The 16,504-nt window shown below is 46.7% G+C and overlaps 1 protein-coding gene across 2 annotated transcripts in view; it reads right to left on the bottom strand.

Annotated features, from left to right (window-relative positions):
• Positions 1-15,204, bottom strand: part of UNC5C (unc-5 netrin receptor C) — a 316,234-nt gene extending 301,030 nt beyond the window's left edge. For both annotated transcript variants that reach the window (XM_054163105.1, XM_009902723.2), the window contains exon 1: positions 14,775-15,204. In XM_054163105.1, the coding sequence (XP_054019080.1) occupies positions 14,775-14,898 (124 nt within the window). In that variant the 5' untranslated portion in view covers positions 14,899-15,204. The remainder of the gene's footprint in view (positions 1-14,774) is intronic.
• Between the last annotated feature and the right edge of the window lie 1,300 nt (positions 15,205-16,504).

Genomic DNA, 16,504 nt, shown 5'->3' with positions numbered 1-16,504 from the left:
CACAGGACTCAAGGTGTGGCCTAACCAGTGCTGAGTACAGGGCAGAATGACCTCTCTGCTCCTGCTGGCCACACTGTTCCTGATCCAGGCCAGGATGCCATTGGCCTTCTTGCCCACCTGGGCACACTGCTGGCTCATGTTCTGCCTACTATCAACCACTGCCCCCAGGTCCCTTCCTGCCAGAACTGGACACAGTGTTGAGCTTTGCCCTTTTTTCAGATATATCTAAATATAAAATCAAAGATAATGATGATTTAAAAAAAAAACCAAACCTTTCAGGCAAAGTAGTGAAAAGAAATCAAAGAATGCTCAGAAATGAGGAAAGAACATATGGGAAAAGTCACTTCTGACTTGTCTGATCCTTGAAACCCGCAAGGGGATTCAGGATTAAAATGAAAGTGCTTTAAATGTATTGTGAAATATTTCCAGCTGTTACTGCTGCCCGATTTCTGCCTGCCAGAGACCAGATTATTCAGAGAGGTTTCACAGGCAATATGTTAGCAAACAGGATTTTGCTTGGCAATTATATTAAACATGGCCCTATAAGCTTTGAATTAATTATAAACAGTATTTTACTGTACTTGATACAAGCACTGAGCAGCAAGAACTAATGATGACCAAAAGAAAGAAAAGAAGCCCTTCTCTCATTTTCAATAAAGCTTTCCTTGTGAAAATCTGTCAACATGAAAAAGTTGCTGCTTGTAATTAAAACCAGGCTTTAGTTCAGGCATATGTTTACATATTATGTTCCAGATGATGGGAAAAAATGCAATTGAATTGCTCTCCTTAAACCCTGTAGTTTGCAAACACATGATCTGCCCTCAGCACACTGCTGATGTCAACTCCTTCAGCGTGGGGAGATGAAAAAAATTCCAGTTCGGCCTCGTGACACATTTAAGAGTTTTGGGCTGCTAATGCAGTTTGTTAAGAGTCTAAGTGAGCCCTCCAGGCACGGTCAGAGGGTTTTTGCAGAGGGTATGTCTATGCACGTCAGGCATTTAAGCTGCACTGCTGTCAGGACTTATACAAGGTTTCACTAATGGGTGGATAATAGCAAAGAGAAGGTGATAGAGGTTACAGTAATACTTCACCCTACTTGGGGAGCATGGCAGTGAGTGACTAATTACCCCTCTGTTTCCAGCTCTCACACTAAATTACTAAGTGATGCTTCGCCTGTCTCCACAATGGCTTTACAGCACCAGATCTCTGGTTTGCAGCACCAGATCTCTGGTTTGCAGCACCAGATCTCTTCTCAAAGCAGAGCTCAAACTTTTCAAACTGAGCCCAGTTGCCAAAGCAGCTGCTAACCCACACTTCGGTGGGTCCCAAAACTGCAGTACTAGGACCTTAGCTGGCTGGTTCCTTTTGAAGTTGAAGTGCCTTTTGAAGTACCTGTTGCACTCCTCTTTCCCAAGCTGTGGTAGTTTCAGGCTGTACCTTAAATTTTCCACAGATCTTGAACAGAAAGTAGTAGAATGTAAATAGATCACTGTTTGGATGTGAAAAGGACAAGTTCCAAATTAGTTTTGTAAACTAACTTCCTCTCTTCTCACTTCCTTTGCTCTAGCAGATACCAGCTCTGGTTTCTGATGGCTTTGCTGACCTTGGCTGTATTGGTTAACACTCAGCCACAACAAAGCAACAACTCCCTGCTGTTTCTCTTGTCCCATGTGTACAGGGGAGGAGGGAAGGAAGCAGGGAAGGGGAATCTATTAGTCACCCCCAGGTTTGTCCAGGGGGGTTCTCGTGCTGTTTACAACTTGTACGTATATGTAAATATTGTCTATTTTGTACATGTTCATTGCATTTCCTTTTAGATTGTAGTTTTGCTTGTAAATACAGCTTCAGCTGCTTCCAACTGAGCTGGTCTGGCAAATCTATGTTGGGAGGGAATTTTCAAGCCACCACACAAGCACATGCACTTTTTCACCACACATTTCAACCCTCTTTTTGTTACACGAGAGGAATAGATCCTGGCACATGATTTATACATACAGAGTTAACCAGGTTGGAAAAGACCTTTGAGATCATCAAGTCCAACCTGTCACCCAACACCTCATGACTACTAAACCATGGCACTAAGTGCCTCATGCAGGCTGGTTTTAAACACTTCCAGGATCAGTGACTCCACCACCTCCCTGGGCAGCACATTCCAATGGCCAATCTCTCTTTCAGAGAAGAATTTCTTCCTAACATCCAGCCTAAGCCTCCCCTGGCACAGCTTGAGACTGTGTCCTCTTGTTCTGGTGCTGGTTGCCTGGGAGAAGAGACCAGCCTCCACCTGGCTATAACCTCCCTTCAGATAGTTGTAGAGAGCAAGAAGGTCTCCCCTGAGCCTCCTCTTCTCCAGGCTAAGCAACCCCACCTCCCTCAGGCTCTCCTCACAGTGCTGTGCTTCAGACCCCTTCCCAGCCTTGTTGCCCTTCTCTGGACACCTTCCAGCATCTCAACATCTTTCTATTTGCTGCACCCATAAATCCTTAAGGATTTAAGGCCACAGGCATACAAACACTACCTTGATAAGCTTCAGCATTTTCACACTGCTGCAATGAGACTTACTTCCTAAATACCTTGCTAATAGCAACCTCCCTCCCCCCTGTGGCAACCCAGTGCTCCACCTGACGAACCATCTAACTGACTTCAGGAAAAACTTCTCTTGAACGAGGTCTTAATGCATTTAATGATAAAGAAGGCAACAGATGAGCAGCTGGGTGGTTGTCCTGCACCACAGAAGCAGGAGATCTGTTACTCCAGCTTTCATTCAGAAACCTGACACTCTCTGCTTGCTCTTGTAAACGTTCTTGGGTTTTGTTAATGCGACCAGATGGTAAATTCAGTTTGATTACAATCCTCCCTGCTTTAATGTGAACTCTTCATCTTGCTACTATCAGATGACATTTACTTTCCTTAATGTACATAGTTGTAGAAAAATTACAGAAGTGCTGTTGCTGCACTGCAGGGGGAAAAAAATTAATTCCAATGTACATTTAGCTGACATAGCATCAGCTGTTGTTTAAACTGGACTTAGCTAATGGGCTTTTAATGTCAGTGGGGTTATGTGCAGTTACTGGCTATTAGCAGGAATCAGCCCTTTCTCTAAAAATCACTTTTTCCTCAAGTGTGTTGTTTGAACATTCCTTTCTCTGATTTAGTGACTGCCACCAAACACAAAACAAACGCAAGGACGCTGGAATCTGCTGTTATCTTTAAAACCAACTTAACCTCAGCCTGGCCTCCAGGAGCAAAATATGCGTACTGCATTGCTGCTTGTGGATGTAAAACTTCAAAGACAAAAGACCACATTTTCCCTTGTCTTCCAATCCAGTGAAAGGAGGCAGAAAGCAAAATCTGATTGAGGCACTGCCATCAATTGATTTCCCTGAGAAGAAGATCTTTGCAGTGAAACCAAACAGTCATAAAGTAAGCTCACGAGTAAGATACAGCAGATGAATAGCCCACACCATGTCAATTTAACTCACTTTTCCTTGGAAATATTTCTTTTAAATGCAGAATCCTCCCCATACTACAAAAATTACAGAAATGTTTATCAAGCAAGTAAAGGAACCCAGGACATGTTGTGGTTAAAGATTTGGAGGGTTTTATAACATCTAGGGAAAGAAAAACAAAATAATGAGGAGAGACTGAGGGAGATGGGGCCCAGGACTGAGGGGTGACCTCATTCATGTTGATAAAGATGTGCAGGGTGAGTGCCAAGAGGCTGGAGCCAGGCTCTGCTCAGCGATGCCCAATGACAGCACAAGGGGCAGTGGTGAAAGCTGAGGGACAGGAAGTTCCATGTGAACATGAGGAAGAATATTTTCCACTGTGAGGGTGATAGAATATGGAACAGGCTGCTCAAGGGGCTTGCAGGTTCTCCTTCTCTGGAGATAGACAAAAGCTGCCTGGATGTGTTCCTGTGTGATCTGCTCTAGGTGATCCTGCTCTGGCAGTGGGGTTGGAGCGGATGAACTTTTGAGGTCACTTCCAGCCCCCAACATGCTGTGATTCAGTGAAGACCCATATAGAAACAGTGAAATCCCATGGGGCAAGCAAAGAACAAAAGTTAGCAGGAGCTGGACAATTTTGCTTCTCCTAGTGCTTGTGAAAGGCATATGGCACTTCTCATTCTACTGTCTAAACCAGGGTAATACCCACTTTTGTTACCAGCTACCAGGCTGCATTTCTAACTCAAGCCTTCAAAGCCCATGCTTTTGGCAGTGGAGGTCTTTATTTCAAACCCCACTGAGTGGTGAGGCAGGAAAATGCCACGCATTTGTGTGGAGCAGATATTTATGTGGAAATCTGCCTGCAGTTGGTGACATTTGGCTGTCAGTGTTCCCATCTGAAACAACATGACAAAACCCAGGGAAAAAACCCATCTACCTCTAAGAATCTCAATGCATTATCAGGTAAGGCAGTGTTTTAAGCTCTCTGCAGTAAACAGCCATGCTGCTACATGAACAGGAAATGAAAAGCCAGAAGATTATTCAGATTATTCATTTAAACAAACAAACAAAACCAAAAGAGCCCAAACAACATACAAAAAAACCTTGTCAGTAACACAGGTGAGAGCAGGGTCCATGCATCCTAGAGTCTCACTTTACTGCACTGACTTATTTTTAACACAGAACCTGACCAGCTTCTGGCATGTGCCAACTTTGAAATTAATGAAGCTGTAGTTCTTGGTGTTCATAACCTGGCCTTGCATCACAGAAACATTCAGGATGGAAAAGACCCTCAGAATCATCAAGTGCAAACCACAACCCTAATCTGCAAGGTTTACCCCTAAACCATATCCCCAAGCACCACATCCAAACCACCTCTAAACACATCCAGGCTTGGGGACTCCACCACCTCCCTGGGCAGCACATTCCAATGCCTGACCACTCTTGCTGGGGAAAAATTCTTCCTACTGTCCAGTCTAAACCTACCCTGATGCAGCTTGAGGCTATTCACTCTTGTTCTATCACTAATTACCTAGGAGAAGAGACCAGCACCAGCCTCTCTATAACATCCTCTTAGGCATCCTGTAAACCTATCCTTGCTCTAAGCAGTGGGGATTGAAAACAGGAAAAGAAACTGACAGAAAACAAGAAACAAAACTGCCACACCCCAGTACTGAACTTCCTACCTACAGAATTTCTAGTTTCTTGGGAACCAAGAAAGTAGCAACTTCCAATTAGTTATAGAGCAGCTATTTGACCTGAGGAAGAGAAGGAAAATAAACACAATCTCTCGAGCAGAGATCTGCTGCATAAGAAGATCACCGAGTTCTACTTGAGCAGGAAACTGAAAAACTTACCCTCACCTTCAGAAAGTGGTGAGGAAGCAGGAAGTCAGTCCCTAAAGCTATGTTTGCAACATCTGCATGAAAGGAATTTGTAATGGGGATAATGACTTGCCAAAAACTAGTGCAGCTTTGGGGCCAAAAAGCTTAGAGCAATGAATCCTGCTTGTTCATGAGCCAATTCAGTGAGCTGTTCAGTGAATGACACTGCATGTACAAGCACACAGTCACCAGCATTTAATCACAGGCCCATCCCTTAACTGGACAGAATTGGCTTTCCATAATCAACTCTGACTTTCAGATCTGAAGTGACTGAGTTTGAGAGAGGAAACTTTAGCTCCTCTTAGTCTTAATCCTAAAATAAAGGCTTGTGCAGCAGAGGTTTCTCTATGGCCTCATCATCTGACTGCAGACAACCCAGCATTTCAGCCTGGAACACCTCACCCTCACCCTGTTAGCCCCAGCCATTCACTCCTACTCACAGCCTCTCATCTTTTGTATGTATAGAGCTGCAGAATAACCAAGCAGACACATCACAGGCTCAGAGGATGTTAGGGGTTGGAAGGGACCTCCCAAGATCATCAAGTCCAACCCCCCTGCCAGAGCAGGGCCATAGAACCTAGCACACATGAAGTTGTTTGCAGTGAGTGAAATACATCTGTGCTAATTCCATGAGCAACTGGTAAAACGAGGAGATACAGTCATCAAAAAGAAAATCACAGAGTAAGGCACTCCCAGTAATTACCTGTGCTGCAGTCAGTCAATGCACACGAGGACGGAGTGAGCTGCTGCTGTGTTCCACTCCCTAGTCCTCTATTTCAGTCTAACTGAACTGCAATTAACCTCACTCACCGAGACAATATTATTATTTTAGCTCACTGTGTAAACTTTCCAGTATAAACACACATGTTGGGACTGGATAAGACAAGCAATGGATTTAAACAATAAATAAACAAACCATATCGGAGCAGTGCAAGCAATTCACGTTCCAGCCCATTATTTTCCACAAATTTTAGCTCTCTGAGAAGCTCTGAATTACTAATAACCCTGTGGTGATTGCTTTTCGCTGCCTGATGTGAAATGCACTAAATTCAGGCAAAGAAATGCCTGGGGAACAACTATCAGTTCAAACAAGTTTCCAAAACAATAGAGTTGGCCTCTTTTGATAGATCACTCAAGGCTTACTTGCACATTTCCTTCTATCTAGCTGATGAAATTCAAGATTCCTCAAACAATCACATTCAGCACTCAGGGGACCAAAAAACAACACCACCACAAGCGTTCCTCCTTCTCAAAGGATACATCGTTAATCCACAGAGCTTAGCATTTCACCCTCTCACTCAATATGAGACTAAGAAATAAAAGCTACTTTACTTCTTGAGAATGACTGAAAAGGGATTGGCAGGAGCTACCTAAGGAGAAAACGTTCAGCTGTTTCCAGGCCACTAAAACCTATCTGAGCTCCTCAGCATTATTGTTGATAATATTACCTCAACAAGACGCTGATTTAATTGCCTAGGCAACCTTATAGCTTTTACAAGCCATAAGGCACCAAGGTTCTTTGGTGCACAAGTTGTTCACTCAGATGAGTGAAATATAGTTGAATGAGATAGTCCTGAACTGCAGATTAAACCCAAATGAAAGAAAACAACTCAAGGCAGTGATCCCTATTCCATTTACAACAGTGATGAAGTCATCCACTAGATCTGCTCTTGCTCCTTCTAAATTTGGGATGACATTGTGGGTTTCACTGAGCAAAGCAAATCCTCCCAAACCACCTGCCAGGGTAGAGTCAGAGCTTCCAGGAAGCATCCCTGTTTCTGAGCAACAGAATGCGGGTTTGACCTTTTTGTCTTATACATAATTCTAGATACCAGCAGATATTCTAGAATCTGAAGGGAGCCTACAAGAAGGTGAAGGACTTTTTAGGGTGCGAGGTAATGATAGGACTGGACTGGGGGGAATGGAACAAAACTAGAAATGGGTAGATTCATACTGGATGTTAGGAAAAAGTTCTTCCCCATGAGGGTAGTGAGAGACTGGCACAGGTTGCCCAGGGAGGTGGTGGAAGCCTCATGCCTGGAGCTTTTTAAGGCCAGGCTGGATGTGGCTGTGAGCAACCTGCTGTAGTATGAGGTGTCCCTGCCTATGGCAGCAGGGTTGGAATTGGATGATCCTTGACATCCCTTCCAACCCCAACAATTCTACAGTTCTATGATTCTATACAAAGAAACCATTAGTGAGACAATAAATTTGACATTGGGAAGACACCAGAGAGCCTTTATGTAGCATTCCCTCTATAGCTGCATCCATCTCTGGGGTCATCAGAAAAGGAGGATGGAGTGGAAACTTCTGGGCACTCAGAAGCCTTTTGGCTTTCTTACACATTCACTGTGCAGCCTTCAGCAATTCCTCATTTCTCTCTCCATCAAACAGAGATAAATACAGCTGTCCTCTCAATCCAGCAAGATGGATTACAGATTAAAAATCTTATGCAGAGTGACAAATTAAAACCTCCCATTGTCTCTAGCAACATCGGAAAATGTGAATGCAAATGAAAACTGTTTTTGTTGGGAGACTTCACAACTTCTAACTTTTCCAGTTTCACAGAACACCTAACAGATTTTTCAGAGAGTGTAATTAGGAGGAGCTCAGCCAGTGAGGTAAATATTTGAAGCGTTATTGACCTTTTCACTAAAATAATTACATCTCTTCTGGTTTTGATTAGGGTTTCTTGATTTGCCTTTTCCCCCCCCCCGCCCCAACCTCCTCCCAGCTAATAAACAAAGACAAGTCCTTTTTGTTTTGTTTTCCCCCAAATTTTCCAAAGGACATTTTAAAGTGAAACTAATTTTGCATGAAGCTTTTTTTCCCCTCCCAGTCCAAACTTTTAGATAATAATCTGCCAGGCTATAAAGGGACTCCCCAAATCTCACTGCTGGATGAATTAGGAGGAAAGCCTATGTTTCCTGCTTAATGCACGTGTGATTTGGGGTGGAGTTGTAAAAGCAAAGGGGAAGCTGTTCTAGTGGTGAGTATCTGGGGGCAAAGCTGTACACAAGCATCTCTGAGGTTACTGAAAGCTGGGAGAACCTCTGGCAGTCCTTGTGCTGCTCTGGCGCTCTGCTCCTCGCTTGTGCCTGTTGTTTGTGTGAGCAAACCCTAGCCTAAAGGAAAGCAACTGGAGCACAACTACAGTTTGGGGCTTTCTTTCACCTTCTCCAGCTAGCTTGTACACCAATGGCTTGCAGGCAGTCCCACACTACAGCCTTACCCAAGACAGGCAAATCTAAATACAGAACAAACCACCAGTGCTCTGCAAAATGTTTGAGCAGACCTACCACAAAAGCAATGACACTGTCTAAATAAATCCTTTCCACATCACACCACCACTGGAGTTGGGAGTAGGACTATCTGCTGATGATCCCATTCAGTGAAACGCAGCCAAACAAAGTATGTGCTAAATTAAGGAGGATTTTGTTCCTATTTGTTCGATGTAAGCTTCTTTGTAACCACTTCCCTTTCAGCATAATTTCAAATGCTTGCTTACTAATGATGCAAATTAAGTCTTTCTTTGGATACAGTTTGCCTCCCCAGAAGACTTAATTCCATTTCCTTCAGATCACCTCTTGGATAATGTTATGATGGAAAGCTCCAGGGGCGCCTGCTCCCAAGACTGGACTCTACTGAGCACACACAATAAATCACTTAAAACACCTCCATCCCTTCAGTCCTTGGAAGCAGTTAGCACTGAACCGTGCCTCTGCACAATACTCTTCTGCCGCTATGTTGATGGAGGTTGTAGCCAACTGGAAAACCACTGCTTGTCTCTTACTCTTTGCTTTTAATCCTTGACTTAGCTGTAAGAGTGTGCTGCTTTATGCCTCCAAGTTGGAATGTGAAAGCAGAGATGGCTAATGAAAATGACAGGCAATGTAACTACTGCTTTATAGGCGCTGTTGCCAAGCCGGCTGCCTGCTGGACTTTAGTACCTCCACTGGGTGGCTAACAAGATGTGCACTTCACAAACAAGCACAATCCTCTCCCCGCTCAAAAGGGAGGGAAAGAGAATACCTTTTTTTAACTACAGTGGCATACACAGGCAGAGCAGCCATGATTAAATTAACTTTCTTTTCAAAGATAGCCTCCAGTGACACTCTTTTAATGACAAGCCAAAAACTTGAACGTGAGACTCGCACCCAGTCAAATCCTCCTCGACTAAACTACAGCAAACTGTTCACTGCTCTGAGTAATGCAATTTTGCTTAGGCATTCCCCTTTGCAATGGCAATGAAAACAGGTTGCTCAGGAAGGTGCTGGGGGTTTTTAAAGCCAGGCTGGATGTGGCTCTGAGCAACCTGATGTAGTGTGAGGTGTCCCTGCCCATGGCAGGGGGGTTGGAACTAAATGATCCTTGAGGCCCCTTCCAACCCTAACAATTCTATGATTAACTTAGGTTTCAAAGGAACTGTTGTGCCTTTTCCCAGGGGAAAAAAAAAAAAGCCAGAGTTGATTCCTCGAAAGTCCAACAATTTAGAATCCACAAAGAGAATGAATAGCCACAAACATAGCAATAGGCTACAAAACAGAGTACTCTAAAGCAAAGTTACTCATCTGGTAGCACAAATAAATGTAGCTTCATTTGTCAAAGTGCAGCTCTCCTTAATATTTCACACGCACACAAAACCCCTGCTTGTATACTTCATGGAAATACTTAATTGCTGTCCTGGGCTTCTCTCACCCTCTGTGGGAACAAATTTTGTTTTGCATCCTATTCAACTGAACTGCACAGACCGTGCCTCAGAACACCACTCTGCAGCTTGCATAAAACTAAAGACATTCACTTCAAAATGTCCAATAAATATAAGCCACATTTTCTCCTCTCTTCCTGCACACAGAGCAGCTATGGAACTGATTTGCCTGGCCTTGGCACGGAGCTGTAGTCCTGCTTTCAGATGTACTGTGTTTGGATAATTAAATTAGGAAAAATCTTTCTAATATGATTAATGCTGGTTTCTGTTTCTGGATTTGGACGTCGCACACAAAGCTGGTCCCGAAGTACAGTGAAGAGTCAGAGTTTGAGACCATCACCAGGGGGAAAAAAAAAAAAAAAAAAAAGAAAAGAAAAGTTGTATGATGAATGATGCACATAAAATGATTAACTAAATGTGCACAACAACTGTGGAAACGTTCAGATGCACTCAGGCATTCTTACTGCGGCAGAGGAATAAACGACACAGAGAGTAATGCTGAAAAGTCATCAGAAGGGGGCTGTAGATGATGGATATACTTTTTCTTTCCCCCCCATAACTGTTGCAAGTAACTGCTAGAGACTGGAGCCAGAGAAAGAGGAGACAGATCCTGGCTCCTGTGTTCCCAGGGAGGATTCTCTCCTCCACAGATGGATCTGTCCACTTCGTTTTAATCCTCCTTAAACTGCACTTCAGTCAGCAAGAGAAACCCGGTGGCTGCTGTGCTTTCAGCACAGCCTTCTGCAGCACTGCAATGCTGCTCAGGGCCAGTATAGGCTACCACATGCAGCCCGAACTCGTCAGCATCACTGGAATCTGTCAGACCACGTCGCTTTAAAACGAACCCGTGTTCCAGACGGGCTTCTCCATTCACAACGAAATACTACCTGGCCCTCACTTTACAAATACTATTACACCCACATGATCAAACACAAGTGCTCCACTGATGCGTCAAGATAATTAAGTCCTTCCCTGCCCCCTCCCCTCTGCCCCATCCCCTCCCCCCTTTTTTTCTTTCCAACAAGATGTGCTTAGGTATTTAATTAAGACCTGCATCCCCCAAAGGTTACTACGTTCACATGTTATACTTCACTTTTTCCACACCAAGCATTTTCAAAGTGCTGCTGTTGCTAATACAGACTGTGCTGGGGCAAGACAAATATCTGCACATATGGCTTTTTTACAGTTTTCTTTTTAAATTATCACTTTGATTTAATTAGGTGTGAGAGGTTAAGCATTAAAAAAAAGAAGTAGTAACAACTGAAACAAAAACTCATTAATATGTAGTCCCTTTAGCTTTCCTATCTATCTCTTAGGCTATTGCTCTTAGCCCATAAAGCTGTCTGAGCCATGCTTGTCACTACAGAGAGACAGCCTGACCCTCCTTTTCATCCCACCTACATTCCAAAATGGTGATGGCCACAGGATGTGTTCTCCAAACATTTCTAATGTCCAAAGATGGATGCAGGGGGAAGTAGGAAAATGCAATGGTTGAAATTCAGTCTCTGTGACCGAAGAGCCAACAGAAAAGTTGCTTTCAGAAGAGATGCCACTGAAACGCAGGCAGGGGTGGGTGCTTGGGTCCAGGGGTGGTTTCACAGCTTGGGACCTTTGAGCTCTCATTCTGATGTAGCTTATCACAGAAGTATAATGAATGCAGTGATTGCAGATCAGAACCGATTCTGGCTTGATAATCACTCTGGCCCTAGTCACCCCACTTTGAGAATTAAGGGCTGTCTCTATCATGTGGCCATTTCCTGTTCTCTCCTGATAACAGAGGAAAAATACTTAGCATCAGATCAGAAGATAAGAAATGCTAATAAAACAAAGTGTATTTAGCTCTGCTGAGCAGCTCACAGGAGGATGCTGAGATGGAGTGATATGAATCTCTCTGCCAGGAATTGTGGGGGTTGGTCCATCAACTACTTAGTTAATAAATTTATTTTCCATGAGGCAATGGAAAAGGGAAGAATGAAAGCTCCAGCAGTGCTCATGGCCTCCTCAGCCTGCTTCAAAGGATAAGGATAGTTGGGGAATGGAGAAGAAAAGCAAGCCAAGAAATAGTACTAGCAACAAATACTGAGAAAAAAAAATGTACACACCTTCTTTCCCTTCCCCTACTCCCCTTTCTAAATCATAACAATGTGTTTGCTGTATAAAGGCACCACTTAAGGGTTTTTTTTTTCTCCTTTTGAAGGTATCATAAAAGAAAATTATTTTTTTTCCCCCCTTCACAATTAAAACCAAGTCAGCTGGCTCCAGACCCTCTTACAATAGCAGACCAGTTTGGAGTGTTTCTATTGCCCCTAAAACAACACAGCCAAAAGGACTTAGAGGGGTGTTCTCCTTTTGAAGGGCAGAGGGTGACTTTGGAAAAAGAGGTTGGGCAACAATCATTTCAATGTTCATGCATGCTTTTGAAATACATAAATAAAACAGAGGGAAAACTTTGCCTGGTGCTATACGATGAGAAAACTTCCTGAAGAGGGCACAGTTAAACTGTTGATTCATTGCCTCTCCAAAGCACCAAACACATACAGGAAGACCCCTCCAGGCAAACACCAATCAGTAAATCCTTCAGCTCTGGGAAGGATGCCAAAACCAGTTCGGCACTCAAATTCTTTGCTTGGTCCTATCAAACGGGAAGCAAAAATAAAAGCACACACGTTAAAAACAAGTCCAAGATGAAGGACTATATCCCAGCCACATTGTCCGGATTTTCCACTCGGCTGTGAAAGTTTATCGCACGCCACAGATGAGGAAGCCCTGCTGAAGAGCTCTCAGTCCCTTGGCGGCTAGGTGAGCACACCGGTGGCCTCTGGCAGGTCCCACACAGGTGCTGCCGTCAGAACGTAGGTGCAGGGGGCCTGGCTCCTCTCCCTCTCACGGCAGTTCCGCCGCACAGCCCCGTGTCATGGAGGGTACTCGTGGAAAGGAGAAACCATCTCAAAAGTGTGAGATATGCCCTGTGGCACTGATACGGGTGCTCTGAAACAGCCGAACGCAGGGGGTCCTCTCCTCCCCGCTCAGACCATCTGCCACACAAATTACCCACGTCCTGCCAGCAGAGCGGGCAGGCTCATCTTCTGCTCCAGGTCCAACTATCTGCGAGGATCTTTTCCTCTTCAACAACCTCCATTCACACAGAAAGACAGATACCAACTGACAGCTAGGTCTGCTTGCACATGGTGCTATTAAAGCTTTTGAATACATCAGACCTGTCCTATCTCGAACATGAAACTGACCAGCAAAAGGACATGATCGTACGTTAAGACACACAAGATTTTTGTACTCTCGTTCTCTGCTACCCGCTTCTCATGACCAGGTTTTCTGATCTTCCTGTGAGATAAGCACCTGGTATGGGCAAGGGAGCGTGACTCTGAGGATGGAGTGTTATCAGTGGGAAATGGATCAGGACTGTTACACTTGCAGACGTGATCTACGGTGCACCCAGCCCACCCGCAACAAGCCTATGGCTCCTCAAAGCCTGCCGGGGGCACCAGGAGCCGGAGGAACCAGGACCGCTCTCCTGCCAGAAAGAGCACACAGGAGTGCACTCTGACGGCTGGGCGAGAGCACAGGGTCAGACCTGTGCAGCCGTCTCAAGCTCCCGTCCTCAGAGGCGATGGGGGGAAAAAAAATACCCAAGCATTCTTTCACTTACATTATGCTAACAACTCCAGATCAAAGCGTGGGTGCATATTATTATTTGTTGGTGGCATGTATGAAAAAAACAAACAAAAAAAAAAAAGAATTAAAACCCAAAACACCACAAAAATCCAACAATCCAAAGCAGCTTCAACAATTCCTTTTGTCTTTTTTAACCAGCATTTCCAAGCGCTTTAAGGAACCCGCATATCCTTGCTATGTGCAACTCTGCCCACATGCAGCAGCAACCTCTCTCCAGTGCTGAGGAGGTTGTAGAAAAGTGTTTCCCAGCAAAAGCCACGCATTTCCACTTGGGTCTAACTCTTGGGAAGACAGAAGAGCACCGAGAAAGTTTATACGGCATCAGCTCACAGGAAAAAAAGCCTTCTGCTGTGGCTGTCTGCAGGGTGGGTAGCACACGGAGCTGGGGCTCTTTGTGATTCTCTCAAGACATCACTGAACAGGCACTAAGAACCGTGACATTTTCACTTGGAAAAGGGAATTTATACATGGGCTACAGGGAAAACCGATCCAGATGTACGCCAGAACCCCCAACAAGGGAAAGGGAAATTGAAAAAAAAACAAAACAAAAAAACAACACAAAACAAACACACGCACAAAAAGCATAAACACAGGAACACGGTGACTCCCTTCGGGTGTATCATGTCTTAGGCACGAAAGAGGGTGTCGAGGGGGAGATGGGGGCTCACGGACGCCCACCGCCAGAAGAGCGCCGGAGCACGGCTGTGCGGCTGCAGAGGGACACCCGCCTAGCACCTGCCTTTCCCACGCACCTTGCCAGCCTCCGGGGCACACCTGCGCCGCTCCCGGAGGGGCTCCTTCAGCACGAGCACTCCCTCTGGCCTCAGTACCCCGCTGGAGAACGGAGCGCAGGGAAACGCCTGTCCCGGCCAGGCTCAGCAACGGCGGACCCGACCCGCGAGAGCGATGGGACCCCCAGACCCCCGAGCCTCTGGCTCGCATACGCGCAGAAAAAAAAATAAATATCCAAACAGGGCACCGATTTTGGTCTCCAGCTCGCACTCGAAGAGTGCCCCAATCCCCCCTCCATCTACCCCCTCGCCTTACCTTGCGCGGCGGAGCCGGGGCGGCTGGCCCCCAGGACGGCCAGGGCGGGCAGCACCACGGTCTGCAGCAGGTATCCCAGTCCCAGCCCGCAGCGGGCCGCCGTCCCCTCCAGCCCTTTCCCCATGGCCAGGGCAGGGAGTCGCGCAGAGACGCGGAGCTTTCCTGGGCGGCCTCTGCCTCCGCCAGCCCCGTCCCACTACCGGCCGCGGACAGACGCGGAGGGGCGTGGAGCCCCCGTTTGGCTCTCAGGCTGCGCGGGGGGCGGCAGCGCGAGGGGCACCGCGCGTGGCGGGGGGGCAGGGGCGCTGCATGGCCCCGCGGCGGGGCGCGGAGCAGCGCGGAAACAGACGGAGCGCTGCGCTGCTTCCCACGGGCGGCTTGGCGCTGCTGTCTCCACCCCGGGGGTGGGCGGGTGCCGGGGCCGGAGCCGGGGCTGTGGAGAGGGGGCTACGCTGGCCGCCTGCGATAAAATGCGAGCCGGAGCGAGGAGCAGACCCAGAGGGAAAGGGGCGGGGGAGGCTGGGAGCCACCCGCTGCAGAACCGGCCCCCTTTCGCCTCCCCCGCCCGCGCCCCCTGCGCGCATACCCGCGGGTACACTCGCACGCAGAGCCTGCCGCACACACGTCCACGCGTGCACACGCACACCCTATGCCCACAGCCCCCCGGACCGTGCAGCCGGGAGAAGCCCCGGGAGCCCAGACTGCGCTGGCCGGCCCCTGCCGCACCCGTGGCTCTCTCAGCCCTGAAGACCTAATAACCCCAACACCTGCGGGGCTCCGAGGGGCTGGGGCTAGCCCTTAGGGAGACACCAAATGCGGGGGAGGGGGGGTGGCATGCCCATCAGGAGCCACCCATCTGTTCCCACAAGCAGTAGCGGGCGGAACAGGGGGAGAGGCGGCATAAGGAGAACCCTCCGTACCTGAAGAACATCTGCCCATATGCACCCCAAAGTGTCTTTGTTAAGGCTGGGGCAGCTCCCTGCCAGACCGTACCCTCTCATCCTCCTTACCCCCTCCAAAAGCTCTGACCTATGCTTTCACCATGTGTCTACCCAATCTCACTCAGCAGGATGGCAATGCCCACATCTTGGGTTCAAGGCTCAACCAGGGCTCACTTGGGTTTTACTGTTGCTTTCTAGGTTTTATTTGGAGGTTATTGGGTGTTCATGTTTTTTCCAAAGTTGCCCTTCACTTTGTAGAGCCAGGCAGACTGTCAGCAGCCGTGACTAGACCAAGCTACTCACATGAAGGTTTGACAATGATAGGGGACTGCAGCACCACAGCCCTCCCCACGCCATCCTACTCCAAGGGAACTACTGCCATTGCCTTCTCCAGCCCAGAAGCTCCCCCAGACAAGGCTGCCTGTGAGGTACTGAGCACGATCTTCCTCTGAGGTACAGCTGGAATCTCTCCAGACATGCTGGCTTTCCTTTCTGCCCCTGGCAGGAGAACAGTAGCAATGCTGCTGATGTTGCAGGAGGGCTTTTCAGGGACCAGAGGAGCTGCCTGCCCTGAGGAAGGCTCTGTCCCTCCTGTGCCCTGACTTTAATGCTTTCCCCAAGGCTTTACATATTCCCATCTCTGGGTTAGAGGGGCAGGGTTGTTTTTTTTCCTCTTGGATGGCACATGGCAGCTGACACAAAGCTGCAGTGCAACATGGAAGCAACATTTTTCTTTTTTTTTTTTTTTTTTTTTTTTTTTTTTTTTAAATGGGTTTTGTTTGGTTTGGT

This window comes from Dryobates pubescens, chromosome 1 (assembly GCF_014839835.1).
Source record: "Dryobates pubescens isolate bDryPub1 chromosome 1, bDryPub1.pri, whole genome shotgun sequence".
NCBI classification, from domain to species: domain Eukaryota; kingdom Metazoa; phylum Chordata; class Aves; order Piciformes; family Picidae; genus Dryobates; species Dryobates pubescens.
The sequence above is the reverse complement of the archived record's forward strand: the minus strand, read 5'-3'. Positions and strand labels throughout refer to the sequence as shown.